At 38.9% G+C, this 17966-nt stretch overlaps 1 protein-coding gene across 4 annotated transcripts in view; it reads left to right on the forward strand.

Annotated features, from left to right (window-relative positions):
* Positions 1–17966, forward strand: part of phkb (phosphorylase kinase, beta) — a 92033-nt gene that overhangs the window by 25520 nt on the left and 48547 nt on the right. For all 4 annotated transcript variants that reach the window (XM_013276152.3, XM_013276172.3, XM_013276186.3 and 1 more), the window contains 6 exons: positions 1815–1930; positions 5119–5182; positions 8148–8243; positions 10936–11133; positions 16355–16412; positions 17101–17178. In XM_013276152.3, the coding sequence (XP_013131606.1) occupies positions 1815–1930; positions 5119–5182; positions 8148–8243; positions 10936–11133; positions 16355–16412; positions 17101–17178 (610 nt within the window). The remainder of the gene's footprint in view (positions 1–1814; positions 1931–5118; positions 5183–8147; positions 8244–10935; positions 11134–16354; positions 16413–17100; positions 17179–17966) is intronic.

Consider the following 17966-nt stretch of genomic DNA (forward strand, 5'->3'; position numbering starts at 1 on the left):
CCGCCACAGAGCAGTGAAATTTGTGCCCCTGGTAAAGGAATCCATTTGTTTACTAAATTGAGCTTATCTTAAGAAAGTAAGGACATAGTGAAACATTATACCGCTAACCAATTAGTGAGCGTATCCCCTACGCACACCTCCCAACCCAGTCATCTCTCATTTTTCTCCATTTCTCACTCTGAACAAAGCAAATTGACAATGTAACTTTTTTATGAGGGCAGTCCTGTTTGTGCAGCAACCTTAATTTGCATGGTTAAACAGTGCTTATTAGGTTGTGTAATACAAACTGAAGCACGCCTCCCCCAATCTCACATTAACAAACATCAGATGCACTGAGCATAAGGATTTGAGATTGGCTTTCTCACTGAACACTGTTTGAAATGTGTTTCATTTGGACTAATCACATTATTAGAGTGTTTATTAGTTTGTTGTTGGCTGTCACTACTTGTGAAGTCCATCGGTGTTCACTTGACTGAGCTGGAAGCTGCATTGCAGTATATTTTTTTCTTAGACTGGCATAGAAAGGCTGATGCATGTCCTCTGAGAAGATACACTATCGACCTCCTTCCAGATGCCATTTTCAGTTTCATGCAGCATGAAATGGAGCGACTCATTAGCCAGTTTGTATGTCTGGGGTGTTTTTTTTCACACAGGTGTATATGTGAGAGCTGCTGGCACATGGTAAAAGCAGAAGCACATGTAGTTTGCTTTTGCCAATGTGCCCGTGTTCCCAAATAGTCAGCCCCCGCCCCCCACAAAAAGTGGGGGGAGCAGAACTGGCCAGGATGGTTTTCTAGCAGCAGGGAGACAGAGAGGCTCATTTGGCCGATGGGCAGTAACATTCATTAAGATACCATTAAGATACTAAAAAGTTCCCCTCGTTAATCACTCTGCTCATAAAACCCCCCAATAAGAGACCCGGCAAACACCTTTCCCTCTTTCCCAGCCTCATCTGCTTTGCTCCCTCTTTCTCTGCCCATCTTCACTGCCTGGCCTATTTAAGACCTACACAGGTTCTGTCTTTCTCTTTCAGCTGTTTTACTCTCATCTCTCAATTTCCCTCCACCACTTTATCATTTTAGATTAAATCTACCATCACTCAAGCACATACACCCATGCACTGGCACATTATATGTCTCACTTTTTAGTTTATTTTTTCCTATATGTATACAGTATAATTTTGCAGGAATCTGCGTGGGCCAGATGCTAGTTATAAGAAACGTCTGAAATCAGCTAACTGCAATTTTAAACATTTTGATGCTGCTGTAATGTTTGGTGGAATCAACAACACTACTGATGAGTTTTTAGAGTCTGTATCTAAAGGGTGGCATTTGTTGTAAGTGCAATTTGTAAAGTGTATTGATACAGTGTCTTTATAGTTAAGGGTAGCTGACAAGGCAATGAAGCTCTAGCTTCACATACTGGTGCTCTATCCTGTTTAATTACAGTCTCTAGCTATAGGGTCAGTTTCACCTTGAGCATTGATTAGAAATCAGCTTTCTTTTTCACCGTAGTAACCTTTGTAATGAGAGAGAGTTGTACTCATCACCCCAGATCAGTATCAAAGGTCATTTGTCAATGGATCCAGACGTTAATTTATATATATGTGTGCGTGCTTGCGTGCTTGCGTGCGCAGCTACAGTACATTATGTACTGCGATTCCACTTTCTTTTTGGACACAGCTTCTGTCTCTAGCCCTGTTTAAATGCATACATGGGTGTGTGTGTCAGTATACTCTGTGTATGCAGGTTGCATAACCACAGTATGTTGCATGTTTTCCAAGTGTCCCATGTATGTTTGTTTTCTACATGCAGGTTTCCTTCATCCAGAACCTGGTTTTCTGCGTGGAAAGAGCATATAGGGTACCCGACTTTGGCATGTGGGAGAGAGGCAGCAAGTACAATAATGGCAGCACTGAGCTGCATTCCAGGTCAGTAAAAAGATAGACAAATCACAAAAAAAATTCTCTCCACACTCTCCGTTCTTTTAAAAGAATACCTTTCTCTCTCTCTTTTTTTTTTTACCTTACTTTTGCTTTTCTCTATACTTTGACCACTTTTTTAGTACTGGCCAGAATATGTCCTGTATGTAGGGTGCTGCAAAAGTCCTGAAACTCTTAAGTTACATACCTGAAATAAGGTCTGTGGGAAAGATGTAACACAAGAAAAAAAGATGTGAGAATGTATCAAAGATTCAAAATAAATGTTTTTAGAGCAAACCCATATTTCATGGGTTTGCTCTATATTTTACATGGTTTGCAAGAAGGTCCTGAGTTCAGTTCATCAGGCTGGGGTCTTTCTGAGTGGAGTTTGTATGTTCTCCCTGTGTTGCGTGGGTTCTCTCCGGGTACTTCACCTTCCTCCAACGGTCCAAAGACATGCAGTTTGTGGGGTTAGGTTAACTGGTGATTCTAAATTGCCCTTCGGTGTGAATTGTTGTCTGTCTCTATGTGTTAGCCCTGCGACAGACTGGCAACTTGTCCAGGTTCTACCCTGCCTCTCACTTTATGACAGCTGGGATAGGCTCCAGCGCCACCCGCAGCCCTGAAATGGATAAGTGGAAGAGAATGGATGGATATATTTTACATATATTTAATATGCTAAATGTGTCACTTAAGAGTTGCCATTTTACACATCCACTCATCTGATGCATTAGAATGCATTTGGAGTCATTTTTTGTATCTGTCTGATGAGTAGACCAATATCGAGTCACCTTCCACCACCTTGTCCACCCACACCTGAGGGAAATGTGTAGCTCTTTACCTGGTAAATTCTTCACTGTGCTCACCTTAGCTGCTCATGTTTTTTTTTTCCCTTTTTTTTTTTTTTTCTTTTTTAAACCTTAGCAGCTATTGCTTTAAATTGGGGATTGAGCAGTGGGTTTAGCAGTAAAATGAGGTGCCTACTGTTCCTGAATATTGCCTTGATGAGTCACAAGAGAGAAACAATAGTTTTTTAAAAATGCAACAGTGCTTAAATGCTCCATGGGCCAAATACACCCCTTAAAACAGATCTTTTAGTTTTACTGAAGTATTACTTTGGTTTCCTTCTTAAGTAACTGCAAATCATATTTGCCTGGACCCTCTGTTTCTGTCTCACTGACGGTGAGTGCAGCGCTTGGAAAAACAACAATGATGTAGATGGTTCCATCTTCTTGAAATTAACTACAAAACCCCTAATGATTTCAGACTTTTAGTGATAGGGCTCTGAGTCAAGTTTATTTGTAATATCTATGCATTTTAATTCACTTGATTGTGAAATTCTAATGGTTTTTGCTTACAGAGAAAATAACATTAACTATAGCAAGGACTCTTATCTATTCAATCTTCCTTTTCTTTCCTCTCCATATAAATAGATCAGTACCAAACAATAAATGTAAAAACACTGTATTTCCAGCAGGAAGCAGCAGAAATGTGGGAACATGTAACGCTTTTCTTTATAGTCAAGTCTCTGTGATCTATTGGGGCGTTTGTCGGGTCAGTGTGTACTGATGGAAATGTCAAATCAGCACAAGTTGGTAGCTTTAAAAAAAAAATGTCAGTCAGCAAGTAAATAGCCTATATTAAAAGAAATTGTAATGGACCAGCAATCTGAATGGTTGACCTCCATGCAGATAAGGATTTGGAACAACCTGTTCAAACACCAGCACTGGTTTTAGCCTGTGTTGACTCTTTGTTACGTTTTCCCTAACTGATTTATCATCCAAGGTCAAACCGGCCTCTCTCTCCTCGCTCGGTTTCTTGATAAAGATCCTCAATTTCTGCTATTGCTTATCTCTGAAAAGCATGTCTTTTTTTTCTTTCTCCAACAATCCAGAGCTATTGGCACCCGCCTGTCAAGATGTCCTCAAGAAAAGATAACAAATTCAGTGTATTGAGAAGTGCTGTGTCTTTTTGTGTTTCTATCTCTCCTCACCATGCTTTTGGATTCCCCCAGTTAATGAGTTGGCTTATATATGTACTTTTGTATTAATTACTGTGGCGTATCCAAAAACTGAACAATTCAGAATGGCTCCACGGAAACACGATCTGTATAATAATCAAACTCCATATTAGAACCATTCCTCAACTGTCTTGTCCGGCCTCGAAACATGAATATGGCTCTAAGCTCACAGGATTCACAGTGGATCATTCCTGAGCAGTTGGTGATTCTGGCACCTGCAGAATCACCGATCAGAGTCCATCACAGAATCACAATCACAATGAGTTTGTCCAGTTTTAATCAAGTAAGGAAAAGTTGGGGTGTGTGGATCAGTACTGATCCACACATACAGTGTTTCATATGTCAGTTTTGAGAAATGAACCACTGTATGTAAACACACCTACTGTCAGAGTAGCAGAAGACTGTTGTACAGTCTGCAGCAATATTTTCATCATGCGAAACCTTATCTCCACCTGTCAACTGAAATGGTTGCATCATCATTTTACTCGGGTCCTGATTCCAAGCATCACTTTTTTTTAACATCCTGGGTTTACACAAAGCTTTAAAGCATTCTATGTACATGTGAGGTACTGTCAGGATTTCTGACCACTGCTGTCAGTTTGCGCGGGTGTGTGTATGTCTGTGTGTTACACAGAACTACTTTCAGCAGAACTATTTTAGAGGCTAAATTAGCCTCCCATCATCTGTACGAATGCTTTTTAATATGTCAGCAGATCTACCACCAGTCAATGGCAAGTTTCCTGCATTTTTCCCTCTCTCCTCTCTGTTCTTTTCTAGGGAAATCTTGGTAGGGTAGAAAGGGAAACAAAATGACAGTAAAATTGATTCACATTTAGGCTGCATTGCAATCACAGTAGCCAGCCACTGTGAAATGCACTATGTTTTTTTTCTCTCCTCTCCATCATCCATTATCGAAAGTAGACCACAATCTCAGGAGCCTTCAGCTTTATTGAATCCTAACAGATAGCCATTTAAGATTCAAATGCGATTCAGAATGCTTTTTGGTGAACTTTGGGGACTTTTGACATTTTCAAAACACATTTGGTTCACGTTGCATCTTTTTTTCTGCTTTCTTAAGAATGAAAAATAATATATTCTTAAACTGATTAATGTTAGTTTGAATTATACTTGCTTATTGTATGTTTTGGTGAAAGTTTGCGGTTTCTTGTCTTTACAGCTCTGTGGGCCTTGCTAAAGCTGCACTGGAGGCCATCAATGGATTCAACCTGTTTGGAAACCAGGTATTTGAGTCCCTGACTTCTTACATGTTGCCACCTCTTTCGAACTCGCATGTACTTTGTATTTGTCTCCTTTCTAACTGTGCCACCAGGTAGTAGACTGCATTATAGCCCATTCAAATCTGCAGGAGTGTTGTGCATCTCCTCTATACATCAAGAAGTTATCCTAGCTGGGTGCGATGTCACCCTGATGACCAGCCTGAATTAATAGAAAGCTGCAGTTTATTTACAGGTAGACAGCATCAGTGTAATTAGTGCTGCTGTCACTGTAGCAAGATTGCTTCTCTGAGTGGACGATTGATCAGGAAAGTATGTTTGTGCATGTTTGTGTTTGTCTCAGCAAATTGCTTCTACAGACTGTGATCGATGGCCACAGTTGAATCAGGTTTCCCTCCAAATTTCAGAGCCTGTTTTTCTGTGTGCAAAGTCCATTAGTGGATATGTTTCTTATTTATTTATTTTATTTCTTTAGGAGAAGAAAACAGAGACATTCATTATACCTGCTAATGGATTGGAAAATGAAGCCTTCCACTTAGCAAGCTTCCTCTCTTATTATCTTTTCTTCTTATTTTCTTCACTCGGGTATTTGCCCAGAATGGTTTGTGTGGCAATTCTCTCCATTTAAGATGAGACTGTTTATCTTCTCATCGTATGTGGCCGTTGGGTATGACCGTAAAGTTGCTGTTTGTGTTTCTCTTCTGAACACCTGCAAAATAAAGGATTTAACTGTGCCTGAAAATGGATTTTGTCATTGAGCTCAAGCTTGTTGAAAGAATCAATTTATAGAAGTGGCTGCTTTATGGTCCATGCTGTGTGGGGCTTCTGTACATGTGAGAGAATGAGTGTGCCTGTATCTGCCGGTCTCGTGTCCCTTTGTGGGAATGCTACAAGCTTCTCAGTTGCTTATTAATGATCTCTATCAATCTTGATGTCCCAGCTGACGCTCATCCCTCAAGCACCAAATGTAGCTCCTTCCCCTCAACGCCCTAAACCGGAACATTCAGTAGACTCTTAACTCTTCTATCATACTTTTCACCAGCTGCACACTCTTGTGGCTGTATATCACAGTTAGCCTTTGTATTACACGGACAGACACGCATCCTTCAGTTTTGGAAAAGTCACACCCGACCCCTCACCACAGCCCCCTCAAAATCACACTGTGAACGCATGATAGAAGCCTCTCGGTGTGACAAATTGAACTGGGCGGATAAAATTGATCTCACATGAGGAGGATCCTTCAACTTTAAAGCCGGTCTTTAAATTCACAGTGCTGTTTACACACGGCTCTACAATCAAATCCCAACACATTCTAGTTTCTCTCAAGGGACTGTCACCTAATTCACACCGTGTCAAGAGCAGGGATAAAGCAGAGGAAAGCACACGCCTAACAAAGTCCAGTTTAATATATTTCTGTGAATTAAATGTATTTCATACATATATCAGTGCATAGAAAGTGGTGCCAAGTTAAAGTTCAAAGTAAATCATTATAGTGTCTTTAAAAAATGGGCTTTAAATAATTGACATTCAGTCAATGTTTATAGCAGACCATAAAAAATCCTAATGACATCAGTGGTTTTCTGAGAGGCATGAGCCAAATCCTCACAGTAGGTGGAAGGATGGTTGTATTGAGAAGTGGGGATAAAAAAGAAAAACCTGAAAATAATTTATATTGGCAGATATTTGCCTTCAAAGACTATCAAAGACTGCAGATTATAGTCATCTCATTCTTTTCTTTTTTTTTAACTTCAGATCACTCATGAGGATGCATAGTGATAGATGCACAAGGAACAAGCAGTGCTTAGTTTTCTAAAATCAAAGATTGTTTGAAGAAAACCTTAAAACAGCATCCACTGCTCAAAAAGGGTTGAGCTGTTGCACTGAGAGTATTCTACAGATTATGTCTTCTCTTGTTTTTCACTGACTTATCTTAACTCATTGCATAGTTTTTTTATATTGCTTAGTTCTGTTGAAAGAGATATTATGCTCCATATATACAGTGCATATTCAAACTTATTTTTTATTTTTTGTAAAAGGAGTAAATAGAAAAATGTAGTAGTTAAAGCATGATAAGCTGGTTGGACTGTCTGCTTCTGCTTAAAAAATGTGACTAAATAAAAGAAGACAAAATGGCTCAAATCTAAAAGGCAAAAACACTAATTTTACATGCTTGCTTTGTGGGTTAGTGTTTTTATACATTGCTTTTCTAACACTCTGTTTTCTTATGTGGGTTTTTTCACTAACTTGTCACACAGCTGCCTACACTGGTGGCTAGCAATTCACTATGTATGCACTATGTAAATTTCTAGAGGAAAGCTTGCTGATTTGACTAAAAGCCCTGGCCAGGTGTCTTTTTTCTTCCTTTTTTTTAAGAAATAAAAAACGTGACATTGGCAATATTCATACATAATGCATCTGACTTGCATTAGAAAGTGCTTAGCAGTTTGGGGGAATTGCCCACTTGGTTTCATATAAGCACTGCTGATGGATGGATGGATGAAGTGCGGTGGACCGTTTTTTTTAGAACCTGAAAAATGGTTTGATTGCTTCCCTTACTGAGTAAAAAGCACAAAATGTTCCCCCCTTCCTCTCGTGGAAATGTTTAAGTGCTCTGGATGGACAAACTGCATCGTGGTAGTAGTGCTTCATTTTTGTACAGGGAGACTTTTAAAGTGATCGGATGACTAGCTGTTGTTTAAGCACTCCCACACTGCACTTCAATAACATGAGCAATCCAAATATATCTGCCTGGTTTTACAGCAAAACAGTGTTTTGATGTGTGGAGGTGTAATACCGGAGGCTTTGAAGCCAAATAATTTTAAGCATTTCCATATTTATTTATTTATTTTTATTTCTTTGGACAAATGGAGGACTTTGTGTATGTTTGTTGTTTTGCATGCATAGAGCTATATGTTGCTGTGAAGCACAAATTGTTTAGCTGTAAATTGGATGCTTTTCTTTTATGCCGCAGGGCTGCTCATGGTCTGTGATATTTGTGGATCTGGATGCTCACAACAGGAACAGGCAAACCCTTTGCTCTCTACTACCCAGAGAGTCTCGCTCCCATGTGAGTACATCAATCAATTTATTGACTGTGTACATCTTTTAAATAATTTTAATAAAACAAAGAAAAGCATACAGATTTTACAAGTAACAAAAGGCAGAAAAGACACAAACAATATGTGCAATAGAGCACTTTTCTTCTAAAATTTGCAAAATATTATCAGCTTCGTATCTTAAAGATCTTGTAGAGCCATTCACTCTCAGAGTGCAGGCTTTTTTGTGGTTCCTAGAGTTTCCAAAAGTAGAATGAACTCGCGCCAGTGCTTTCAGCTATCAATCCCCGCTTCTGTGGAACCAGCTCACAGTTTGGAGTTGAGATACTGGCACCCTCATACTTCTACAATTAGGCTTAAAACGTTTCTGTTTGATAAAGCGTGGGGTTGTAGTCAGGATTCTCTCTGGTAACCATTTCTTAGTTATTTCTTCTTCATTATGCATTTTATTCTTGTCTCTCTTTTCTCTCCTTGTTTCTCTTCTCTTTTACCTCACCCCTAAACCCTCACCCTGGTTCTGCTGGAAGTCTCTTCCAGAGAAAGGGGGAGGTTCTTTCTTCCCACCATTGCTTGCTTCATAGGGGATCGTATGATTGTTGTAGTTCTCACTCTAATTAGTTTTTACCTTACAATATGAAGCGCTCTGAGGTGTCTGTTCTCCCAAATTGAATCAAACACAGTAAACTGAATTTTACTGAAAGCTTATGATGCCAGTGTCAGTCCAGCACAGTGAGCACTTTGCATTTACTTAATTTAAAAAATATTTAAACTATTAACTATTGTAGAGAAATGTTGAACCAGCATACAGGAATGTGCAGTCAGAGCAAAAAAAAAAAAAAAAGGGGGAGAGAGAAAGCTTCACAGTGCTGCACTCCCACAGTAATTTTATGATATCCGCCTTGCAGTGATCGTTAAAACAGTGATCAAGTAACCTTTCGTTTTGCTCTAAAATGCAGCAATCTTTTAAAATAGTTTATTCAAAAATCAAGAATCTTATTTTTATTTCTTTTTTGTTATTTTGTCTAAATTGATCATATTAGAACTAGAATAAATATTAAAAAATTCTTTAAATGTTGCATTTTGTCTGTGAGCTGATCGCTTTGTTCTTAGAAAAATATCCACAGTTGCACAGCATGACGCAAACGTTTCCCCCAACGCCCTTTTATGGCGTAGAGAAGCAGCTGTATGCGTAGTCTCTACCAAATAGTAGCCTGTCACGCATATGTCAGATACCTAAAAGGTTAATTACACACATCAAACAGACCACGCACTCATGTCAGTGTGTCAGTAGATATCAGTTCAACAATGTATTTTCCTCACGGTGCAGTCATTACACTGCCCGCACCTGAGCTCTTGATGGTACACCACTGACAAGAAATGGCAAAAGTAAGAGGTGGATATAGAGATGCAGGGAGGTAAAGCTCAAAGAAGAAAGCATGAGGAAAATCATTCCTACTCGCCAAAACTCGCAGGCACTTAAATCATTACAGCTGTGTGTCTGTGTGTGCGTGTGTGTGTGTCGAACTTATAAGCCAGAATTGTCTAGTCACCAACAGCCTGGGAGAAAATTAGTGTAATTAGACGATCAGCAATGGCGTTATAGACATAGGAGACTGACGTTAAGAAGTCTGAAGGAGTGCAGGAGAGACCAACAATTGGCAGGATTGTGTCAAGATATACAAAATATCAATATATCATCACTATGTCATGTAATATGTCAAAAGATTGAAATCCAGTATTCAATTCCAGACACATTCAATACCTGCACAGAGTGTGTTGCAAGCTGATATGATTTCTTAAGCTGCAGCTGCTGAGGATGTTACCATGTAGATTAGGGTTGTAACAAGAAGTTAAAGAATATAAATGAATAGGACTAGACAGAGCTACACCTGGCTCCTCTGTGAGCTGCAGAGATATGTGCAAAGTATAAAAAAGAAACGCGCTACAAAGGAGAGCAGCAGAAATCAAAACAGAACTGAAATCTGGTCCTTAAGCCGGCTGACAAGCAAGTTCATAGCCACGTCCATGTCAGAGCGCTTGTCCCTGCAGTTATTTTATAGATTCCAGTGCTCAGACAGGATATGGAAAGGCTTTAAATTTTTGGCATCTGCTGTCTATTAATAAACTTTAAATATTCATAGCTGTTTGCAGTGAAGCTATGCCCTCATAGATTTCATTTCCATTGCTTAATAGAGTAAACCAAACAATAAAGTAGGACTATTAGATGCTCAGTCACAGTGGTTTGTCAAGCCTGATAACAAGATTCGTTCCTAACGATAGCTTGTATGTAAATGTAGTCAGTGCTGTAGTGTTTTATTTATAAACAGACACTTTCACTCCTAAACCGCTTATGGGCATTCACGCATGTTTAATAAGTCTTTCTGTAGAATATATAGATGTACAATAAATTATCTTATTGGCTTCCCTCATTTTATACTCAGAAGTTATGCGAAATGACTGTGAGATGCAGTCATTGGGAAAAGTTTTGGTCCCTGTGGAATTTTCAAAATATTTCTCTGACCTAAAATGCCAGTGGATTTTCACACAAACACTAAATGTAGCTAAAATATATATATATCTTTAAAAAAATGAAGTAAAAATATCAGTCTGGGAATATATATTATGTACAGCAAATGTGGCATAAACTTTTCACGTAGTTCATAATTGTTGTAAATCTTTTTTTTGTTTGTTTGTCTCCGGCAGAACACAGATGCAGCTTTACTTCCAACCATCAGCTATCCTGCGTTTGCTGTTGATGATGATGCTCTTTACACTCAGACACTTGACAAGATTGTCCGCAAGCTCCGTGGCAAATATGGCTTCAAACGTTTCCTCCGTGACGGCTACCGCACCGCAAACGAAGACAAGAATCGCCGTTACTACAAACCTGCTGAAATGAAGGTTTGTACTCCTGTTTTCTCTCTATATTCTGTTCTTCTTTGGATTAAAGCCACAGTTTTTGTTTCATTTGAAAAAGCTCGTTTGTATTTCGCCAATGCAAAGAAGAAATTATGGTCTGTATTTCCATAATGTGATCCAAAATGTTTCTTGTGGTTCCAGGTTTTAATAAGATGTACAAAAAAGGGTCATTAGCATAGCAGTCGAAATAAATATTATATCTGTTAATAATATGCTTCAAATTTATCAAATGAATTTTAAAAAATTAACTCGACTTTCCTTTAAAGAAAATGATCAGTTAGAGATTTATGAGCAGTGACATTATAGAAATACATCGATTGCTCTATAAACTCTACATAAATATATTATGGTCCATTGTGTCGACAGCTAAACTTGATTTTCGTTGAGTAATTTTCTCTTTTGTTAATCTCTTTTCTCTTTTTCTTTATTCGTTTTACCTCCTGTCTATTATTTTGATCTCTTTTATAATTGTCTGCGCTGTTCTTATCACCTCTGTTTAATCTGCCTCACATGTTCCATAGCAGCTAATTATTCACAGAATTAAAGGATGATGCTTTATTGGGTACACTTTGCTTCTTCAAAACTATCTTACCTCTTTGTTGGTAAAGTGCTGGAAACATCTTGGTGAGCCAGTCCAGTTTGAACTGGAGCCTCAGCTGCATACCTTGACCATAACAAGTGACTGAGTTACTGTTGTCTTCTTGTTAGCTCTTATTAGTTTGGTCATTCACCTCAGACTTCTGGCATCAGCAAGGCATTTTTTCTCCCAGAGAACTGATGTATATGCAATATTTCTTCTCTTTTTGGAACACTCTTTGTAAATCATAGAGTTTCTGAAAGTCGTAGGCCAGCCCATCTGGCACCAAAAACCATGCCACGTTCAGAATCACTTAAATCACCATTCTTCCCCATACAGATGCTCAGTTTGAACTGCAGGTGCCTAAATGTGTTGCGTTACTGCCATGTGATTGGCTGATTAGCTATTTTCATTAGTGAGCAATTTAGCAGCTGAACAAAATGACGAGTGTATCTATGTGTCAGTGTGTGTAAAATATAGGTTTTATATAACTGAATTGAACTCAGTTGCCAGTAATCACATGCTCAACCTGAGAAGCACAGCTAGCAATGCATAACATGTGGAAAAGTTCAGCTTGAAAGTGCTTGACATTTCAAAAGTTTTCGAAATTCATAATCCTCCAAAGGTTTCATCCTTTTATGATAATGCTAAGAGATCTGCCTGCGACTTAGCCTCTCCCATTCCACGCATTCTAATCCCCCAGGTATTTCACCCTAAATCTTAGCGTGCATGTGCGTGGGTGTGCTGGGTATGCGGCTGAGTCGGTCCTTATCAGTGTGTATGCTCATGCATATACACCTATGTGAATGATCGGGCATTCATTGTCCTTTAGTGAATCCCCTGTGATCCTGGCCAAATGACAGTGCAGTCACTTTAGAAGCATACCATGAGTGAATCACAGGCTGGACTCTTAATACTAAACAAATCATTACTCTACCTGGAGAGCTAGCCTGCCAGAATTAATGAGCTCAGAGAGGCATTAGGTAAGAAAGCAGAGATCTGTGAGTTTAGAGACAGATGCTGGAGGTTCTGTTTGGCAGTGAAACACTAACCGACTGTTTCAAAAGGTCTAATCAGTTGTACCTAGTAGGGTTGTATGTAATCAAAGAGTCACCTGACAGTAATATGATTCCTTAATTACGTTCGTGATTCATTAAAAAGGATAGTCATCACTTTGTAGTGACAAAAGGTGACTTTTCTGTCTGAAAGGTGGGGCTGAGAAAAAAAGATTTAAAAAGGCACTGATGATGGAAGTGCTTGCTTGATATGTCAGAGTGGGCACTCATGGGGCTCCAACTCTGAACCACTTTGAAATGAGCTTTGTTTAATCCTGCGGCTAATAGGATACAAAGACTCTAAAGACTCCAAGGCTAAGAATTATCAAACAATGTTTAATGCCTCAGTTCCTTCAGGCTCCGTCCTGCCCTTAGTTCGACCAGCAGGCAGGCAGATTTGTTGTGGAAGACACTTTGGCCAGTTAACGTTTCATAATGTAAAAACCCAATTAATTTTTTTAATTCATTATTATTTTTTGAATGAATTAAAAAAAAAAGTGATTTGCCAGTTTCCGAATCCTCGCTGATTAATAGTGTTACAAATATATTATAAGTAAAATGTTACCTCTTTTGAGTCATAAGCCACCTCACAACAAAATGAAATGCTTTGAGTGTGTCTGACACAGTTTGCGTTTTATCTGGAGAAAAGAAATCACAGGTTGGCCGGGTTCCCCTGCAGAAGACATTGACTAAAGTTGTTGTTGGTGTTTAAGAGAGAATTCACAGCAGGGCAGACGTCTGTGCTCCCTGTCTGTTTACCATTGACAGAGAGCAGCGGCAGCAGCCTGTGTGATAGACAGTTTTACCAATCAGTCGAGCTGCTCAAGCACAAAACACCAGGGATCCCTGTCTGTTTACAGCCTCAACGGGCCAAAAGGCACAGGCCTCATTGGGTGACTGCCTCAGCTCTCCTGTTCTCTCGTACTCTCTCCCCCCCGCCACCAAATACACCCCTCCCCTGTTTCTCCATCTCTTTATGCACTTGCCTTTCTTTTTTTCTTCCTCTCTATAACCACCTGATAGCCGCTATTGCTTCCCGTCTTTGGTGAAATATACACCTCGAGGCCTGCAGATCTACATAATCACAGAGTGCCGACACTTAAAGAAGCACATTCATACAGACATGAGTATCCGCTCAGTGAAAAGCACCTAAGTGTGTTTGTGTGTGCATGTGTGTCAGCTCAGACAGGCATTTGTTATTGCATTAGGATGTCTCTGTTATCTTCCATCAGCGCAGAGATTATTGAAAAAGATGAGGTACAAAGATAGTCAGAACTAATTACTTTTATAGATAGAGGGACTAAAATCCAGACACACATACACGGACATATGCACACATGCATTTTGTATTGATGGATTTTTTAAGAGGCTAATAAAATTCTGCCGATTGTTTGATCTTTTTAGAAAATGACCTTTATTATTTTTAGTGTTTATCCAAATTTGGTGACTAAAGGTGGGTTTTTGTGTAGGGACAGTGTTTTGAGTTGATCCTCTTTAATTAAGCACTGAATTACTAGAGTGAATAATTGTCTACTTTTCTTTGTCTATTGTAAATGTGACTTGTAATTGAATGGCTTAAGGTTTTCGTTTGTGCATGGGTGCTTGTGTAAGATACAGTGCAAATACAGTAGATGAAGTGTGCAAGATTCAGAGAAAAATCCAGGAAGTGATGGTGTCAATTCAACTGTTTATTTGGGGAACTTTTGTCTAGCTGCTGCCACTTGGTGCTTTTGATTTATTTACATTCATTTGACAGCAATGTGTTTATGAGCTGACAGGTTTAATTAAATTTAAAAAAACAACCCTGAATAAATTGGCCAAATAAGAGGAAGCAAGGAGGGGAAAAACACTGACTGGTTTGATAAGTATAAAAAATGATGGAAATTATATGCCATGGCCTACAAAGTCACTAGTTCTTACTTGTGGGAAGAGGCATGGGTTACATTTTGCAGTGGATTTGTTAAAACAGCAACTGAGGGAATCTTTTAGAAAAAATTATGTTCATCTCAAACTAGACAAATGTGTGCCGAGGGTTTTGAAGTTGTTTTGGAGGCTAAAGGAAGCCAAACATCTTACTGAGACGACTTGGGTTGGTCTGTTCCAGGCAACATGAGAGCTGTCAATCAAACTTTGTTGCACACTAAACAGCTGGACCACAACCAAGCAATCTGCTGCATGTCTGGCGTGAGAAAGTGGATCAGTCAAAGGATTCTGATTTGCAATTTAGTATGAATACACAAGCAGAACTATCTACTATAAAATTCATGTGTTTAATGTGAGCCAAAGCTCCCATATTTATAAATAGTTTGAATGAAAAGAAATTATAGGATTAGAGGTAAAACCCTTAACACTTGGCCAACTATTGTGATGGGATCAGGTGGCTCAGCTATGCTGTGGTGACATTGTGCTGAGACATTTTGGCTCCGCTTGACCTCTTAGAGGGAAGGGTCACTGCAAACGACACAGAGTTGTGACTGATCACCTTTCTTCTGTGATGGGGCGTTTTTGTCGTGATGGGAGTGGTCATTGAGTATCACGCGTTATGGCCTTCACAGTCACCAGATCAGTCTTCACCACCATCATTAAAACATCCAAAAAGGGAATATGTTTTGGAAGAACATGCCCCTAACAAGCTTTCAGAAACTTGAATAAATACCTTAAAGGGTATATTGAAGCTTATTTGTGGCCTGACTAAGGAAACATGCTTCTCATTATGTATGATGGCTTGCAGTCCCATTTGTAACACATGGTATAGTTTATTGATTGGATTTTTGTTTGGACTTTATACAACTTTAGTTCATATAAAACTACTGTGAACCTCACATTCTAAAATGTCAAGAAGAACTGGACTAGAGCTAAAAGCCAACAATGTCTTTTTTTAACTTAAGCACACAGGAAGTAGGTATTTATATTGTTAAACATACATACATTGTAATTCTTTTGTCTTTGTTATACTGAGTGAAATCGGATAAATTTTTGATATCGCAGGTCTGAGTTGACAGGCAACATGGCAGTGTTTTTGCCACAGAGTCCGAGATGTCATTTTCTGAGCACTGCTCTTAAGTGTTTGTTGTTGCTAGGTTACAAATAATACCTTATTTCATGTTAGGTTTTAAAAGACTGAAAGCCAAGATCGTGTTCATCACCATCATTATTTAAAGTATCTATATCTAAGATCCCACCTCTTTTTTTGGATTTTGATTATTCAGTGAGAGAGAAGTGACACTGAGTCCTCAGTAAAACTAAACTCCAACTTTCTCTGTGTTTTTCCATCTATGTGTCTGTCTGTCGTAAACATACTAAAATTTCACACCTCTAGACGTCCTCCTCAAAACAAACAGCCAAGCTTTGAATTAGAAAAAAATGACCTTGTAAAGGATCAGTAATATTTCTCTCTATACTGACAGGTTTCATTCAGAATGTCACATCCTTTATATTTTTTCTCTGTGCCATACTGTTCCATATTCAGTGCTGCTCAAATTCAGCTTTAAAGTTCCTGCGCCTCTCTTCTCTTTGTGAAATGGAAAAGCAATAATTCCTCCCCTCTCTTCCTCTCTCTGTCTTTCTCCAGCTTTTTGATGGGATCGAGTGCGAGTTTCCCATATTTTTCATCTACATGATGATTGACGGTAAGCCTTGTTCTATCCATTGCTGCTCTTATGGTGCCTCAAGTGGGTCATTGCCATGATATAAGACAGACTTATAGCGTTTTACAGGAAATTACGTTTTTCTCTGGTTTTAGAGGACTTGGATACACACTTTTAAAATATGTGACTTTTTTTAAAAAATTTGTTAGTGAACCAAAGTAAATGGTCAGAAATAAATGAAAGACTCTAGTTTTTTCCTAAGCATTTCTTTCTTTCTTTTTTTTTAATCTAATAGCCCCTTTGCCTCTTTATATGCCACAGATTTCTCTTAGGACTGTCAGACAACCTGAAGGGCCTGTTGCTCTATATGAAGCTAGTCATCTTTATAGGCTCTGCTCAAAAAAAAAAAAGGCAGTTAAACTGATCCAGACGGATACATCAATAACCAACAAGCCTCTACAATGAAATGCTCTTAAAAAATCTTGTGTACCTAGTGAAATTTTTATTGACGGTGCCTCACGATTTTTCAGTATTGTAAAACTACTGTATTGCTTTGCTGTCATTTTATTAGGGTCACTTTGCCTGACTGATGCAGTTAACAGTTATATGTGAAAAAGCATGAATTTTCAATGTTTTATAATTGTTGTGCGTGCGTGCGTGCGTGCGTGCGTGCGTGCGTGCGTGCGTGCGTGTGTGTGTGTGCGCGCATGTATATGTGTGTGTGTTGTAGGGGTCTTCAGAGGAAATAAGGCCCAGGTCAAAGAATACCAGGAACTCCTTGAACCCATCATCTTTCAGTCTTATGAGGGTGAGTAACCACATAAAAGCCAACATGCACCCACACACATGCAGTGACCGCTGAATGAGGAAAACAGTGAACTCCAGAACACAAACATATATAATATTATCTCATCTGACCTGTCAATATAGTTCTTTTTAATACTTTTGATTCTGTTTCTGTTCTCTCCCCTTCTGGCAATGAAAAACTTATTAAATCAGTTTTATATATTCATACACCACATACCAAGGTTCACAGGGGTGTTACATCCAAGTGAACTCAACCTTCCCTATGAGCAAAAGAGCCTGGCTCATACATTCACCGGTACACATTGATGTGAGAGGACACAGTTAAATGATGGGGATGTCAAGAGCTGGGTGTTTCTATTCATCTGTTCATAATAGAAATTGAAATAATTGGAGTGCAGAAAGGATAATGATGTGAAACAGAGCTGACTTAAGTTACCCTGAATGTCTCTGCAGAGCTCTTTGTACTGGTTCTGTATAAATTAACAAAACTCCAGAAGTTAATTGGCTGGGTTTTAGAAGAGAACACAAAGGTGTTTCTCTTTTACTGTTAAATACTTATTAAAAGTGCAACTCCACCAATGGATTTTGTACTGTCAGAAGCTGCTATTGTATCTTCTTTTGCTGGTTTGCCCGACCTTCCAGGAGTCAGGGGCTCCTATTGTTTTGATAATACATAAAGCACATGCAGGGTTCAGCTATTGAAGACATGCTGATATATTGTGATGAGTGAGTGAGGTCGGTGGTGGGGGTCCTCAACTACAGTTGTGCTAGCCTTGAAGTAAGTATTTA

Source organism: Oreochromis niloticus, linkage group LG1 (assembly GCF_001858045.2).
Source record: "Oreochromis niloticus isolate F11D_XX linkage group LG1, O_niloticus_UMD_NMBU, whole genome shotgun sequence".
Classification (NCBI taxonomy): Eukaryota; Metazoa; Chordata; class Actinopteri; order Cichliformes; family Cichlidae; genus Oreochromis; species Oreochromis niloticus.